This window comes from Rousettus aegyptiacus, unplaced genomic scaffold, assembly GCF_014176215.1.
Source record: "Rousettus aegyptiacus isolate mRouAeg1 unplaced genomic scaffold, mRouAeg1.p scaffold_m13_p_17, whole genome shotgun sequence".
NCBI lineage: Eukaryota > Metazoa > Chordata > Mammalia > Chiroptera > Pteropodidae > Rousettus > Rousettus aegyptiacus.
Window position 1 is genome coordinate 34,130,727 of NW_023416292.1, and position 15,844 is coordinate 34,146,570.

At 46.2% G+C, this 15,844-nt stretch overlaps 1 protein-coding gene and 1 pseudogene across 1 annotated transcript; both read left to right on the top strand.

Moving 5' to 3' along the window:
* The first annotated feature begins 41 nt into the window (after positions 1 to 41).
* WDR77 (WD repeat domain 77) lies at positions 42 to 7,379 on the top strand. Its single transcript, XM_016155593.2, has 10 exons — positions 42 to 271; positions 522 to 707; positions 1,670 to 1,811; positions 2,097 to 2,146; positions 3,417 to 3,487; positions 3,626 to 3,680; positions 4,145 to 4,216; positions 4,965 to 5,073; positions 5,597 to 5,665; positions 6,250 to 7,379. The coding sequence occupies exons 1-10, from the start codon at positions 157 to 159 to the stop codon at positions 6,407 to 6,409; spliced, it is 1,029 nt and encodes a 342-aa protein (XP_016011079.1). The 5' UTR covers positions 42 to 156; the 3' UTR covers positions 6,410 to 7,379.
* A 5,586-nt stretch (positions 7,380 to 12,965) lies between these two features.
* LOC118612940 lies at positions 12,966 to 15,772 on the top strand (annotated as a pseudogene).
* The last annotated feature ends 72 nt before the right edge of the window (positions 15,773 to 15,844 follow it).

Genomic DNA, 15,844 nt, shown 5'->3' on the forward strand with positions numbered 1-15,844 from the left:
GGAATGGAACCGTAGAAGGAATTCTCGCGAGATGTAGAGTGCCTGCCTGTCTAGAGGGGCGGAGACCCAGAGGGACACCACGTGGGGACTGTCTGAGCTGAATCTCCCGCCGGCGTACAGTTTCGGTCTAGGTTGGAACTAACTGGAACTGTAGAGATGAGGAAGGAAACTCCGCCTTCCCTAGTGCCTCCTGCAGCCCGCGAATGGAACCTTCCCCCTAATGCGCCGGCCTGTATGGAGCGGCAGTTGGAGGCTGCGCGGTACCGGTCGGGTGAGCTGAGATCACGGGCCTGGGGTTCCCTCCGCCCGGCTCGGGGTGACCATTCCCGGGACTGATCCTTCCAGCCCTCCCCCGCCCCACCTGCCATCCTGACCCCCGCGTTGTGTCGCTAACCTCAGTTCCCCACCTTGTCCGGTATTCCTGAGCTCAGATCCGGACCCGGCCCGCGTGGTTTTCAGTGCGGTCGCCATGGAAACGAGCCCGTAAAGCCTCACCCTCTGACAGCTTGTATCTCCCTTAGATGGGGCGCTTCTGCTCGGGGCCTCCAGCCTGAGCGGCCGCTGCTGGGCTGGCTCCCTCTGGCTTTTCAAAGACCCTTGTGCCGCCCCCAACGAAGGCTTCTGCTCTGCTGGAGTCCAGACGGAGGCCGGCGTGGCTGACCTCACTTGGGTCGGGGACAGAGTCATCCTAGTGGCTTCCGATTCAGGTGGGTCATTTTTCCACAGGTGAAATGGAGGCCAAGGGGTATACGTCGGGCTTGGTTCAATCTTTAATGTCCCTACTCAATACTTTGGAGGAGTTTGAGGATGTTGGTTCCCAAGGTGGGAAATACCTTCCCCAAGATTCTAAATTGCCTGGTGGGAATTGCTAGCAAAATCCACAACAATATTAAAAAATGGGCTGGAACCATTTTTCTTCATGTAACCTCCCCTGTATCCCCCTAATCCAGACCAACGATAATCTTGATCTCAAAGATGGTGCTGAAGCCAATCTGTGCTCTTTCCAGTTCTTTCCATTTTCTTCTTAAATGCTTTTATTCAACTTTCTTTGATTTAAATGTCAGGCTCAGCAGTGGAGGCTTTGGTATTTTTTTAAAAAATCAGAATTTGGGTGTTGGCAGGCATTGCATGGAAGGGTAAATGTGGACATTAAAAATTGAACATTTCTGACAGTTGAACACTACATGTTCAAGACAACTTTTGGGGTTTTTTTTGTACTTAACCAGTCACTCTGCAAGACATTGAATTATTCAACATTTTTTAAAGACTCTGTAAGACATTTATTTAAATTGTTCAACAAATATATATTATAATTAGGAAGGTTTGACTGCACTGGGCTATGTGTTACACAGACAATTGTGGAGACCTCGTCCTTTTCCCTGGGAACTTATTTTCCAATGTTTTCTCACTGGAAGCAGGGTAATAGATTTTACCAGCTATTCCATCTTTACCTGGCTTCTTATAAAAGCCTCCCCTACCTGTCTGGTAATGCTAGCATAAAGCCAAATGGCTTGGAAGTTAGCAAAACCCTTTAATATGAACTTTGCTTTTATAGGGATAACTTATTTTGTTAGTTTAGTGACACTGGCCAACTTGAATCCTAGAAGTGAATGATGGTCTCGATATAATCCAAGCTCATTTCTCTCACCCTCCATCCCATCCCTAACAGGTGCTGTAGAATTGTGGGAGCTGGATGAGAACGAGACACTTATTGTCAGCAAATTCTGCAAGTACGAGCATGATGACATAGTGTCTACAGTCAGTGTCCTGAGCTCTGGCACACAAGCTGTCAGTGGTAGCAAAGACTTCTGGTGGGTCTTTGTTCTCATTGCTTCTGTCTTTTGCCTCCTTTGGGTGTCTTTATTATCCTATTAGCCTAATAAAGTAAAGTCTTGGGATCATTATAAGAATGTAGTGATTAATTATGACATGTCTTAAGGTTTCCTTGGATATTTTGCAATCCATTATAAATAGATGGTAACAGAAGCCCGGTAGGCAAAAACATAGGACATGTCAGTTAAAAGAAGTTTCTTGTTGAAACACATGTTTTTATGTAGATAGCGTAAGTGAAAATTATGTTTACTTTTGCTTCTTAGCATCAAGGTGTGGGACCTTGCTGAGCAGATGGTACTGAATTCATACCGGGGTGAGTGCCCGTTGTTTCCTTTGCAGCCCTGGCCTCAGCTGTATTGTCTTTAGTCTCCCCTTTGGGCTGTTTGAACTTTGCGTGGATATTAGAGGCAGCAGGTCCTTGCTCTCCTGCCTGATAGTTTTCTTCCCAAACTATAGACAGGCCCCAATGTCCATCCTTTACCCTTATCTTAATTTCCCTATTTCTGTTGATGAGCTCACCACCTTCTCGGCCACCTGAGGCTCAGACTCAGTCCCCTTCCACTCCTCCAGCTTTCCCACTGTCAGCTGATCACCAGCTGTTCCTTTGAGTCTTTCCATTTGGTCAGTGACCTTCCTTCCCATTTCTTATGCTCCCAGTTACTTTCAGGCTTTACCTCACACAGATGGTGGCACTCGTCTCATCTCTCCACTCGTAATCTTTGGTCTTCCCTGTGGCTTGCAGATTAAAATCCCATTTTTTTGTCATAGCGTTCAAGCCCTTTTACAGGAGATCCTTGGCATTCTTTAAGTATAAATCCTGAGGCTTGTGAGTCTTGAACTTTTGAATATTCATCTCCATAAAACTTCTATTTTTCTGGTGAGACCTATCACTTTCTATTACTGTTCTTTTCCTCTGCTCACTTTCATTAACAATGCTAGCAGTTGACTTTATTTTGGGAGCCATTCTTCATGAAGATATTGTATCTTCATGAAGATAATGTCTAGAGCATTAATACGCTAAGAGAGGTGGATTCTAAGTGATCATGTGGTTCACTCAATGGCCGAGCGCTTTTCTCTGCCAGCCCCCATCACTGAACTTTATCCAGGTGCTCTTCCTTTTGCTGTTCGGCTCATAGGGAGGAGCCCCTTTTGTTTTATACCTTTGGTTTTTATATTCCTGAGCATTGTACCATGGGAGGGTTTAGGATGGGTGACAGATGTGTGTTCTTTCTACGCAGTGGGAGAAAAGCAATTGTGAAAGCAGAGGTGGAAAGGGGGCATTGACGGATTATAGGCAGCTTCTCAGATCAGTTCTAGGAAAGAGATCATTCAAGAATTCCCTTAAAACTCTCAGTGTCCAGAACTCCCTTCAAAGTTTGTGTATACTACCTGCAGGCAAGTGTCCTACAATGTGAAAACTGCTATTCCAGGCTGTCTTAACAGTAAATTCCTTCACCGCTCTTACTCAGCCCCTAATTTCCTTTTGTTGTCGTAACTAATTAATTTTTTCTAAACCTTTTTGGGTTTTATAACTCCATCAACGTTTCCTTTAAGGTTTTGTCTAATTTCTCTGCCCTTTACAGCTCACTCTGGGCCGGTCACTTGTGTTGCTGCCTCTCCCCACCAGGACTCCGTGTTTCTTTCATGCAGCGAGGTGAGATGCAGCTTCTTCTTTCCTTCCCGCCCCCTAACCACGCTCAAACTCGCTGGGCCAGAGTCTAGTGTGGAGACCTCCAAGCTGGCAACCGCTTCTTTGGATTCAGAAGCCCTTTTTCTGTTCCTCTGTTTCTAGGACAGTAGAATTTTACTCTGGGATACACGCTGCCCCAAGCCAGCATCACAGATGGGTGAGTCTGGGAGCAGTGATGGGAGAGTGGTACTAGGAACCCACCTAGAAGAGGCTTTCCTTTGCCAGAGGCAGAGTTGCCAGATGCCCAGTCACAGTTACATAGTGACATAACTGTTTCTTTCCTACTGAGGCTCTACTGACCTCAATTTATGCAGCAAGTACCAAGAGGAAGGTCCAGTTCCTGGGTGGGCAGTTTACATTTCTGGGATGGGTGGACAAAGGAACCAGAGTTGTTACCTTCATATTTTATGCCTGAAACTTGTCTGTGACTCATGCCTGGACAGGGCAGGAGGCTGATGGATAAATGGAGGTTATGAGGGTCAAGGATGAGGACCCAGCTGCCTTAGTGGGGTTTGGGAAACCAAATAAAGGTGCTCCTGAGTTTGAAAGTGACTTCATCTGAGAAGCTTCTCCGAGCTGGGCTCTGAGTCACGTTCCCGACCCCTCTTTTCTCCTTTGCAGGCTGCAGTGCCTCTGGCTACCTTCCTACCTCACTGGCGTGGCATCCTCAGCAGAGCGAAGTCTTTGTCTTTGGTACGGCAGCACATCAGACTGTGCATTGACTCTGGGAAGGGGGAGGATGAGGGAGGGAGCACTCCCTCCTAATGCCCAAGGCTTCAGCGGTTCAGTCCCGTTAGCACGCCCGGGCACTAGATGACCTATGCTAGTGGGAGGCAGGGGAGACGGGATGACCCAAAAGTGCTCTCAGTTTAGCTTTGGGGAATACGATGATTTTTTTTCCAGTAGATTCGAGTCCTTATTGTTCTGTTCTGGCTCCTACATTCTGGGCATGGCTGGGAGTCAGTGAGCCACAAAGCAATTGGATTACTATATACAGCGGGTCCTAAATAATGTCATTTCATTCAACATTGTTTTGTTACACTGATGAGAAGTCGTAGGAACTTAACTCTTGTTTATACCAGTTCGCCTGTGGTAAAATTGGTTTTGTTGTATGTCATTTTGCTTAAAATCGCAGAACCTAACGATGACGTTAACTGAGGATTTCCTGGGTAGGGAACTCTGTTCTACTGTGGATAGTTGTGGCACTATCATGGGGTTGTGGCTGTGTATATGGTGACATAGTTTGTGTTTAATAACTACATCATCCATTAATTTAACATTCACAATTACCCGATAACTAATTATTCTTACTTTACAAAACAAGAGACTGATGCTTAGAATGGTTAACTTGTCTAAATTGAGGAACTAGCCTTCAGATCCAGGTCCGGTTGACCCCAGAGCCCATGGTCTTAACCACTACGATGCGCCCTTCTTTCTGCAGGTGATGAGAATGGGACCGTCTCCCTTGTGGATACAAAGAGTAAGAGCTGCGCCCTCAGCTCAGTTGTGCACTCCCAGTGTGTCACTGGGCTGGCGTTCTCCCCACACAGGTAATGTTCTTTGTCCTCAAGGGCCTGGTAGATGCGAATGGGCACAGCAAGGGGCGATGCTTCTGCCGGCAAAGCGTAGCCACGTAGGCAGCTCCTGGAAGCAGACCTGCTCTAGCTGAGGTTCCAGAAGTCAGAGCTCTCCCAAGACTGTAGTCTGTTTTTAGGTTGTACAGTCTCTTTCTGCAAGTGGCTAACACCCTGCTCAACACCCAAAACAATGACTCTGTGGCGTCTAGGACTGCGTGATTGGGAAGGCCTGTTTCTGGGTTGTTCCCGAAGCTACAGGGAGGGACTAGATGGGATGGTTAATGGCCAGGACGGTTGTTCACCCTGGCCCTCCTCCATTCTCCATGTCTTCCCTTGAATGTGGACTTGAATGGTAGCCAGACCTTAACCTAAAGCATTAAGGATTAGGCCACCTTCTCTGGGTCACTTCAAGGTGGGGGTGGGTTGCCGGCCCAGTCAGGGTTTGTCTTGGGACCTGTGGGTTTTACCTTTCACAACCCTCTCCTTCCCCTCCTAGTGTCCCCTTCCTGGCCTCTGTCAGTGAAGACTGCTCTCTTGCTGTGCTGGACTCTGGCCTCTCCGAGGTGTAAGTGTGAAGTGGAAGGCTGTGCTCAGGCATCAGGGAGGGGTGCACGGGTGGCTGGGTCCTTCTTCTCTTCAGAGAGTGCATGTCTCATTCAGGGGGACTGGTGACAGAAGCAAGCTGGCTGTCGACCATGTCCCTGGCCAGCTCTGTCCCTGGTAGAGGAGGAACGTGGTGGGAGGTGGAATTTCTAAGTCCAGCATTCCAGCCGTCTCCCAGGCCTACCTTTTGCACATTAAGAACCACAGGCGTGCAGGGCGACCTGTTACAGGATGAAAGGCATCAGACGGATGGTCCGAATTGTACTTCCTTCTTTACCGTGGTTTGCTGTCTGATGTCCACCCACCCATATCACTGCCCTTGCTCTGGTCACCACTTCTTCATCTCTGAAAATAGGGCAGTGGATTAGATGATTGGAGAAATCCTTCGGGTAGCTACGCTGCCCCCCTGGTGACAAGGCCACACATTTGGTGAAGTGTATGTAACACGTCCAGAAAATGTGCCCTGGATGTGTCGAGTTTTCTTTCTTCTGCAAGTCACTTTTTCCTCTTGTCCCTTACTGTGCCCAAACCTTTTCTCTCTTCTAGGTTTAGAAGCCGAACCCACAGAGACTTTGTGAGAGATGCTACTTGGTCCCCGCTCAGTCCGTCCCTCCTTACCACGGTGGGCTGGGACCATCAGGTCATCCATCACGTCGTGCCCACAGAGCCTCTCCCGGCCCCGGGACCTAACAGTGTTGCTGAGTAGCTTGGATTTAAGACAAAAAGCAAATCCCCGCGAGCGGCCGGTCGCTTGGCCACTGCCCTCGCAGTTCGTGAGACGGCGCAGGAGAGCCTTATACCATGTGTCCATGCTCCAGAGCTGTGCGGCCACCGGGCACGTCGCTCAGCCTCGAGGCGGCAGATTCTGCGGTCCTGTAGTCATAGGGAAAAAAAAACTTTCTTAAAAATAGATATGTATGTATGAGTGTGTGTGTAGATACATAGTTTTCGATGAGGGGATAAAATATCCATCCTACATCGTTCCCAAGGCCTATCCACCCCCGCCCCACACCCACACACACACTTTCCCCCTAAAAAAGTCCACAGAAGGATTTTATGCTCCCCAGGTAGCAGTGCATGAGGAATCGGCCATGTCTGGATGAGGTATGAGATGTGGGCACTCTGGATTCGAGGAAGCAGCTCATCTACTACTCATAGAAATGGAAGCAGCTTAATATTTTATAGAGCTATATTCACCTTCATCATAGGTGGCAATGCTTCCACTCACAAAAATCCAGCCTAGCTCGCCTCGAGAAAGAGCCAGGACACCCTCCCCACCGTTCTGCACATCTGCCATTAAACTGAATCTGGCCGAATAAAAGATTTGGCTGGTGCCTGTGTAATGCTCAACCCCCGACACTTAGAGTTGTGTATGTGAGAGAGGAGTGATTTTTGGTCATAGATGCCATAGAAATGAGTTTGGAGATGGTGGAGCGCTTCAGATCGTTTCAGTTAAGTTAAAAACTGACAGACTCGCAGAGAAATGTCACTTTTCCTACTTGGAAACAGCCTGGGGCCTGACCTCTCCTGCCTCTGGGCCCCCTTCTGTGGACATAGGAAGTCTGAGTGCTCCTTTTTTGGACTCCGAAGATTTTTAAATTGCAAGATCAGATGGAGAATCAGAAATACTGACTAATGAAATAAAATATTTAGGCTTTTTTGGTCTGTTGAACTGTGTGTGATATGTGCAGGTAGACATTTTACTTAGGTGAGTTGTTAAAGTGTCGGTCTTGGGCTTATTATTATTATTATTTTATTATTATCATTTTATTAATTTAGCTTCCCTAGCTCCCCAGAGTAGCTAGTTGGAACTTAAGGTAAATGTTTGGTTAATTGGGTTTGTGGACTGGTTACTGCCAGTGAGAAGTCATGTACTTCTGCGCCTTACAAGTTTAGTTTAGCTAAAATCACATGAAACTTGGACAATTTGAAGGAACATGGACAAAATATTTGTGATTAAAGCTTCCACGTTTCACCCTTGCCAAGCGTGAGCTCTGTTCTCACAATTACCCTTGAGTAAAACAGGTATTTGTGGCCGCCTGGTCCGTGGCATTTGGGGCGAGGTAGGAATAAGGCCCTCCCTGTTCCTAACCGTAGGTTCTCGTGAGAGTACAGAGTGCGTGGGTAGAAGTGTAGGTTCTTTCTGGAGGTAAAAGCTTCAAATCTGTGATGATTTAGAGGCGGCGGGGGGTGGGGATTGAATTTGCATAGCTCTATTCCTTGTGGCCTTAGAATGACAGAGAGAAAACTCAGAAGAAATAACAATCCAAGGAAATGTATGTATGTGTCAAAGTGGTTAAAATGACATCACAGAAGGAAAATAGTTTTTGAAGAATCACATTACTGTAAAAAATATTAGTTCGGATTCAGATCTGTGCTGATGAGAAACCCACATTTATTAATGTTTGCCAAGACATTTGCAGACCTAATCAAAGTCACAGTAGGAAGAACCACAGTTTTGGTTGAATTGTGACCAAAAAAGATTGCACAACACAGAAAGTAACCTTAAAATAAAGAGAAATGTAGTACTGCATGCCAGGTTATTCTCTCATCCTGGAGAAGCTTAGACACAATCTGGTCATTATGCATTGAGGAAAAGGCAAATACCAGGCGGGTACAGAGAAAGGGGGTCCAGGTCACCCGGCCAGATCAAGTTTCCTACAGAAGTAATCATAGCAGTGTGTTCGGTGAGACCCGCAAATTGGGAGTAAGAAACTTGCTACAAACTAATTGATCACAAATCCTCAGCTCCTTCCATGTATGTTGGCTCTGCTTCGGTGCTCGAAAGCTTCCCCAGAGCACATCAAAATATTCAGTGTGTCTTACTGAAAGAAATGTTCATGCAAGTGTATTTTGAAACAAATCTTTTCTATATTGAGTTAATTGGCAGATACAAAGTAATTAAGTCAAACAACTACTGAAATACAAAGAATATTTGTGCTGTCCAAATGTAACAAAAATCTTCCTTTTGAAGATCTGAGCCCTTTACTTTTAAGTCTGGACATGGCAAGAAAGACTTGGGACCCTCTGAAGCTGAATGATTAAAAAATAAACGACAGGAACCCTCCCTGCTCCCTCACCCAGGGCCCCGATTCCCTGCCCTTCCTGACATGCTGCTCAGAGAAGCGGCGGGAAGACCAGAGCAGTCAGAGTGTGGGTGATTTTGCTGCTGCAGTGATTGTGAACCAGGAAGTAATGCCTGTACCGCTGTTTATTAAAGAACTGGCCGCCTCCTGTCGAGCGGGGCAGGAGAGATACCTCTGGCATCAGCCCAGCGTCTCTGGTGCCAGCTGTACTCGAGCCTTCCTGTGTTTGATGTGACCTGAGCAGCAGTAGGACATAGTGGGTCAGGTTAATGGACTTCAGAGTAAGAATGAAAATAGGGAAATGGACTTACTCCACCGTGCAGACACTTGAACCAGTGAAATTAAATGTGTTGTTTGAAACACACAAAATAAAATGAGCTCATTCCCACCTGTCAATCACCAAGTCCATGCTCATGTGACTATTCTCAAGCCCTCTCCCTCTGTGACCACTTTTTGAAGACTCGTTGTGTGCCAGGCACCGGGCTAGAGGCTTTACACCCTTCATCTCATGATTACTCAGAAAGGACTTTCTAGAGCGGTTGTTCACATTCCACATTTTTAGAAATAGAAAGCCAAGAATGAGAGGTATTAAGGAACTTGCCATATTTCACGCAGGTATTCCTCAGAGGTCACCCAGCTGGGAGGTGGCAAACAGATCGTGGACCCCAGGCCTGTCTAACTCTGAATCTGCTAAGTTGCTAATCATTGCATACAGGACTAACCCAGAATTGTTTAGAGTGCAACTCCGATAAGTTAGAAGTTTCCAATAGTGTCTTCGCTATGGAAAGTGTAGAAAAAATAGGAAAGAAAAGTCAAATAGTCAATAACAAAAGATCAGAGACCAGATCCCCTGTCAGAGCTGCAGCCCGGGCCCAGAGAAGCTCATAGATCTTTGCGGAAATGCTGGCCCTTGACTCAGTTTCTGTCCCTCAATCCAGTCAGGGGAACACTGTCCGTAGGGACTGAGCAGTCCCGTGAACAAACGGCAGAGAGGCAAAGTGCCGGCCAGGGGCACAACGTTATCCGCGGCTGAGCTGGACTGAGCAAGCTCTCCCATCCCGGGCTGGGGCTGGTTTTGTGCCCTGCCGCTCCCCGGTGCTGTGTGGCCTGGGGCAGGCTGAGGTTACAACTCTTTCCTGGGGCCTGAATTCCTCATTCCTCAGTGTTTAGCCCCTGGTGCTGGGAGGGACCACAGGCCCGTGTTGCCACAGCATAGATTACAAATCAGTTAAGTTGCCTAACAAACCAACCCCCAAACATAGTGGCTTACAAACAGGCTAGAGAGGGAAAGATTAGAATTTACTCTGTGGTGTTGGAGGTATAAATACAAAATCATGGTTCTAAAAGTATATAAGTATATATATATTGACAAATAAGTCAATATAAAAATAAATATAGAGAACACCTGGAAGAAATGACATCTCAGAAGCAATAAATACCTCTAATGCTCAGACCCTTTAAAAAATATATTTTTAGGACTAAGATATATAATTTCATATTATTAAATTAAAATTTTTTTCAGTTACAGTTGACATAAATATCTAATGCCCTGATCTTGATTTCTAAAGTTTGTTCTCCCATAGAAGGAACTGGGGACCCTTGAAGAAAAGGCTGATTCTCATGCCGGAGCCGGGAAAGTGCAAGAAGAGACTGGAATCTCTTATGTTTCCAGATAATAAGGGAGTACTCAAAAAACGATGGGGCCACGTTGGAGAGACACGAGAGCCACACTGCAGGGATTCCCAGTGGCCAAACCTGGGACAGTTCAAGCAACAAAATAATGATAATAATTGATCATAACTCATAGAATAAATAGCGTGAGTCCATATGCTATTAATGAATAATGGAATAAGCAAATGCGGAAGAAGGGACAGCTGTTCCTTACAATAGGATATCAGTTAATAAAGCGTTAAGAGTTGACAAGAGGCCAGAGGCACAGGCGTGGGACGGGAGAAGTCTTAGGAACCGCCGGCAAGGTGATGGTTTGGCTGATTAATGTGGGTGGGATAGAGGTCGGGCGCAGGCTCAGACGGGCATGACTAATAAACAGGCACAGGTTGTCCACACCTTGGAAAGTGAGCCACAGAGAAGATATTATGAGCTTTTGTCACTTTCTAATTTGAATTTTGAAGAGCCACATAAAAGGGTTCTTTCAATAGCCAAAACAATGTTTCGTGTGTGTGTAAATTAGGGATATCGCCACCAGGTGGCAGCAGCACATGGGGTAATATTTTTTATGGGGCCAGGAAGAAAACTAGGGGAGTAGGAGAAGCAATTAGAACACCTTCCCTCAAAAAAATTAAATGAAATAGACATCTCTTTGTCATTACTGCTAAAGGTGATACTTTTACGCACCTTGAAACAAGAGTTTGTGAGGCTATGGTTAGATAGAGGCTGAGTTCAGAAAAACCAGACTTGAAGTCCCAGCTCTGCCTTTTATTAACTACGTGATCATGGGGACGTTAAATTACAGCGGTTACATCACATATGCACCTGGCACAAAATCAGCGTTCAATAGGTGAGTATTACTGTTATAAGCATATAGCTCTTAAGTTTCCCTTTAAGAACTTATTTCTCTAAAGAAATGTTAAATCCTACACACGAAACCAAAAACTTCTCTGGGTTTGTGCATAGCTCCATGGCTTCAAGGGGTAGATTCACGACAAAGTTCCAGTAACTTCTCTCATGCCAGCTACAACTTTACTCAGGGAATCGTTTTTGGTAACTGGCCCTTCCCACTAATGCTTCTAAAAATGCTACAATCTACAAGACTAATAAATGGTATCTAGAAGGCATTAAGTGTGTCACTTGCTGGATTAAAACAACTTCCATGGCTCCTTACTGCTTACGGAATAAAGTCAGTATTGCTTAGCATGGTATATAAGGTCCATCTTATAATCTGTTTACAATCATAGAGATTCCTAGTGTTCTGGTCCGGTAGTTCTCTCCCTGGTATGTTGTGATCAGTCAGGAAGCATGTCATTAGTAACTTGATAGAATAATAGTTAAAATATTGAAGATACTAAATACATACTGCTTTAATATAATATTGTAGACTCAAGAGTATTTCTATTTTAGCATTACAAGTCCTTCCCATTTCAGATGGTTCCTTTAGTGGAAACATTTCAGAGCTATAATTAGCATAATGAGAATTATGCAGATCCAGTGCAGGTTCTTCGGATGTGTCTTGGTGTCTTGGCTGGCGAGGAAATATGTTGAGAATTGCTCTTCTGGCCACGCTGGCCACAATGTTCTCTGAATTCATCACACGGTTTCGTTCCTTTGTGCCACTGGTCGAGCTTTACTTCTGCCTGCCATGACTTTTCTGCTTCCCTTCCTTCCTCATCTAACATCCTGCAAGATCCTTACTTACTCAAATGTTACCTCTTCTGTGAAGGCTTTTCCATCCCACCGGGAGCTACTACTCCCTCTCTCTGCTTGCTTAATGACTACTGTTATCATCCCTCTCATTTGTTCAACACACATTTAAATGCCGAGAGTAATTATAGCTCCTCATAATTTGATTATGCGTCGGTCATTCCAGCAGGAATGCAGACACTGCATACAAGGACCTTTTCTTAATTATCTTCGCACTCCCAGAGCTTAGTACAGAGGTGGGCACCGAGTAGGCACTCAATAAATGTTGGCTAGTTCATGACCTAAGGAGCCGGAAATAAAGAGTAGAGTGTCATGTACTGTGAGAATCATATATGGAAGGCTATAGATGAGACTGATCAGAGGAAGAGGGAGGAAAAGGAGAGAGTAGACTGTCCGTCTCCAGAAAGCACGGGCCCTTTTTCAGCTAAAGAGCAAACTGTTCCATCGCCAGCACCCATTTTTCAGCAGACAAGGCTACCAAGATCTTTTGTCCTCAGTGCATTTTACGTTTGTTATCTCAACCTAATCTTTAGAGTTTATCAGCAAAGCCATTAATCGCTTTTTAAATTGACCACAGAGTGGATATTAAAGTCCTTGATGCTTGCCAAAGGAAAAAACAAACAGAATCCATGAATGGGTAAAGGCACAAGCTTTTATAAAGGTAGAAATCTCCACGTGCCTAGAGATAAGTGCAGGGAGATTAGGGTATAAGAGAGGGACCCCACCTCCCTCTGTGTGTCCCGAGACTTGGTCTGCCACTGTGTCCTGCGTGTTAGTGGACAGTTGAAAATCAGCACCATGAAGATCCTCATCTTGGTCTTGCTTTGTCTACACCTCTCAGAGGGTGTGGGAAGGTGTGTATTGGGATTCAGCATCATTGTAGATTCCAGTCCTAAGGGAGCATGACAAGCCAGGGAAGCACAAAGGCCTTCCTCTGCAGGTCTCTTGGAGACCGTCTTATCGTCTCTTGGTATCATGAACTGAACAGCCACTGGGAGCCAAGACTTGAAATGAGTGGTGCGTGTGTGTGTCTGTGTGTGTGTACGCGCGCATGTGTGTGTGATGTGGGAGAGTGGATAGACACTTGGAAAGAAGAAAAAAATGATTGCTTCTCCAAATTTGGGTGTTCTGGCATAGCATGATATACCTGTGGAGGTATTATTTTATTACAAAGTAGAAAACACGTTTAGAGGAGGATATTGTTTTGCAAGGCTAAGTCTCAGCTGGTCAAAGGCTAACAATTGGGGCGGGGGGAGGGGGAGAAAGGTGAACTATTGAGAGGACCTTGGTCCCACATGGGGTGGAAAAGTTGTCAGAGAAGTCCCTTATTCCTCAAAGGAAATGATTTTGGCAAAATGTGGCTTCCAGTGGGTCAACTTCTTCCCAACCTTAGGACAAGGCTTGGCTTCTTAATGAGGGTACAAATCTTTCTTTACAGGCTTTTTATTTTGGGGAGATCAGCATTAGGACATCAGCCCAAAATTTCCTGGTTCTCTTTGACATGTGCTCCTCCTACCCTCCACCTATTGCTACAGGCAGGCTTGCTGTGAGTACATACCCACCATCGCCATCTGCCCATGGATGGGAACAGAAAGAGGCAGCGTGAGGATTGAGCACAGGCTTATAATGCCAACTCCAGAGATGTCGGTGCATATCCATTCTCTGATCCTCCTTAAATTAGGAATATCTAGGAATCTTGCCCTCAGTCTACATTTTAGAAGTGCTAACAACTCTGGAGAGAGACAGAAGAAATAGACTAACACTTCCATTCCTTCTATACTGTCCCTTTCCCTCAGCTCTTTTTTTTTGGGGGAGGAGGGCAGGATTCCTGGCACTTTAGAGGTGATTTGTTCCTCAGGGAATGGTAGGTTGGAAGAAATTCGGGCAATGTTTGTCATCCAAGGGGACAGGCTTTTCTGGGGCTAACACAGTTTGACTCTATTACAAATGATCTAAGGCTGAGCCCTCTCCCAGACTTGGTCTGATGATCCCATTGGGAGTAAGTTGCCTCCAGGTATTTCGGATGACATTAATATTCCCTTCTGCCTTTCTACAGCCAATCACAACAGGTCCAACCCCAGCCTGCCCTCCACCTTCAGAAACAACGGGTAAATCTATACACTGTCCTACGGGAGTGGTAGCCCGAGTATGGTCTTGGGGTATGACATCATGACTGCAGGTGATGTTCTCATAGCTTCTAAGGGTTTGTGGTTGGGCTCCCATTTTCTGGAGCCTTAAGCCAAGAGAGAGATCATGATTACTAATTAGGTCCAACCTTCCCAGGATCTGTGAGTTGGAAAGGATGTCAAAGATCATCGAATTCAACCTCCCTCCCTAAAGAGGAATCGCTTCCGCAGCAGTCCTGACTGCAGAAAGCTTTCTATGTGTTAAAGTTGTCGTGTCCTCTTGTGACTTTACTCCCTGGACTTAACGCTACCCTCTGGAACCACATAGAATAAACCTGCTTCCTCCTCCACACAAATTCACTCTGAATATTTGACGACCCGCTCTTTCACTGTTCTTTTATTTCTTTATGACTACAGTTTCTCTATCATTCTTGAACATGGGTTGTTCAATATAAAACCAGCCACGGTCCTTTCATGGTACAGTATGGTGGAAACTATAACTTTAGAAAACAGTTGCCTCTGCTTCCCCAGCACCCACACTCTTGTTTCCAAAACACGTGGTTGGGCGAAACTGTTGCCCTTTCACTCGCCTCACCCACACGCATGATTGAGCTCAGCATGAAAGAAGCCAACTTCCTCTCCTCAGAAGAGGTCCTAGCTTCCACATCCTGGGCACCCAAGTCTAGGAGGGCTTTGTCCATGTCATTTGTTAGGCTCTTCTGTCTGCTGCCCCAGGTTCAGAATATCGTCCTCAATAACCAAGAGTTCGGCCTGAGTGAGAACGAGCCCAGCCACTCCATTTTGCTATTCAGACTTTGATGGGATCCTAGGAATGGCCTGCCCCAACATGGCGGTGGGGAATGCCCCGGCAGTTACGCGGACGATGCTGCAGCAGCAGGGCCAGCTCACCCAACCCATCTTCAGCTTCTACTCTTCTCGGTAGGAAGCCACGTCCTGAGAAGAGCTCAGCAAATGAGGAATTGTGCTGGCTTTTGACAACTCAATATCAGACAGGGCCCAGCTTATAACAAATCATATACATGGCATCAGAAAACTTTATAAGCATGCCTGCCGTCGCCTTCATCATCGGTGGGTCCCAGCTCCCTCTGCCTCTCTCTGCCTATGTCTTCACTCTCCAGGCTCCCTGGAAATTCCATGTCCCAGCTCACATCTGGGCAGCCACAGGGCATCCCCAGCGGCAAGGCCGAGTGTGAACAATAATTCAGAGACCCCCATGGGTGTCATGGAATCTAGAGTGGGGGCAGTTCCTGTGGAGAAAGGTCTCTATGGTGAGACTGGTTGTATCCTCATGTCCTCTGTCTCTTTAGAACAATGGCCACTGCAGGCTTGGACTTGAAGCTACCTACCTGCCTTCCCTGACTGGGCAGCCCCTGTGGATTCTAGGAGGTGTCTTCCTCAGGGAGTGTTACTCTGTCTAACATGGCCAACAACAGGGTGGCCTTTGCCTTCCCCGACTAACGAGAGGCAGCTGTCACCACCTTCCCTCCAGGACTGCGGGATTACCCTAAATTTTCTGTGAGCTGACAGCAG

What these genes read in the sequence shown, in the direction of transcription:
- WDR77 (XM_016155593.2), top strand. Translation starts at nt 157, where the DNA reads ATGAGGAAGGAAACTCCGCCTTCCCTAGTGCCTCCTGCAGCCCGCGAA. An exon ending in GGCTGCGCGGTACCGGTCGG is followed by an intron (nt 272 to 521) that starts GTGAGCTGAGAT and finishes TATCTCCCTTAG; the next exon opens with ATGGGGCGCTTCTGCTCGGG. An exon ending in CTGGCGTTCTCCCCACACAG is followed by an intron (nt 5,074 to 5,596) that starts GTAATGTTCTTT and finishes TTCCCCTCCTAG; the next exon opens with TGTCCCCTTCCTGGCCTCTG.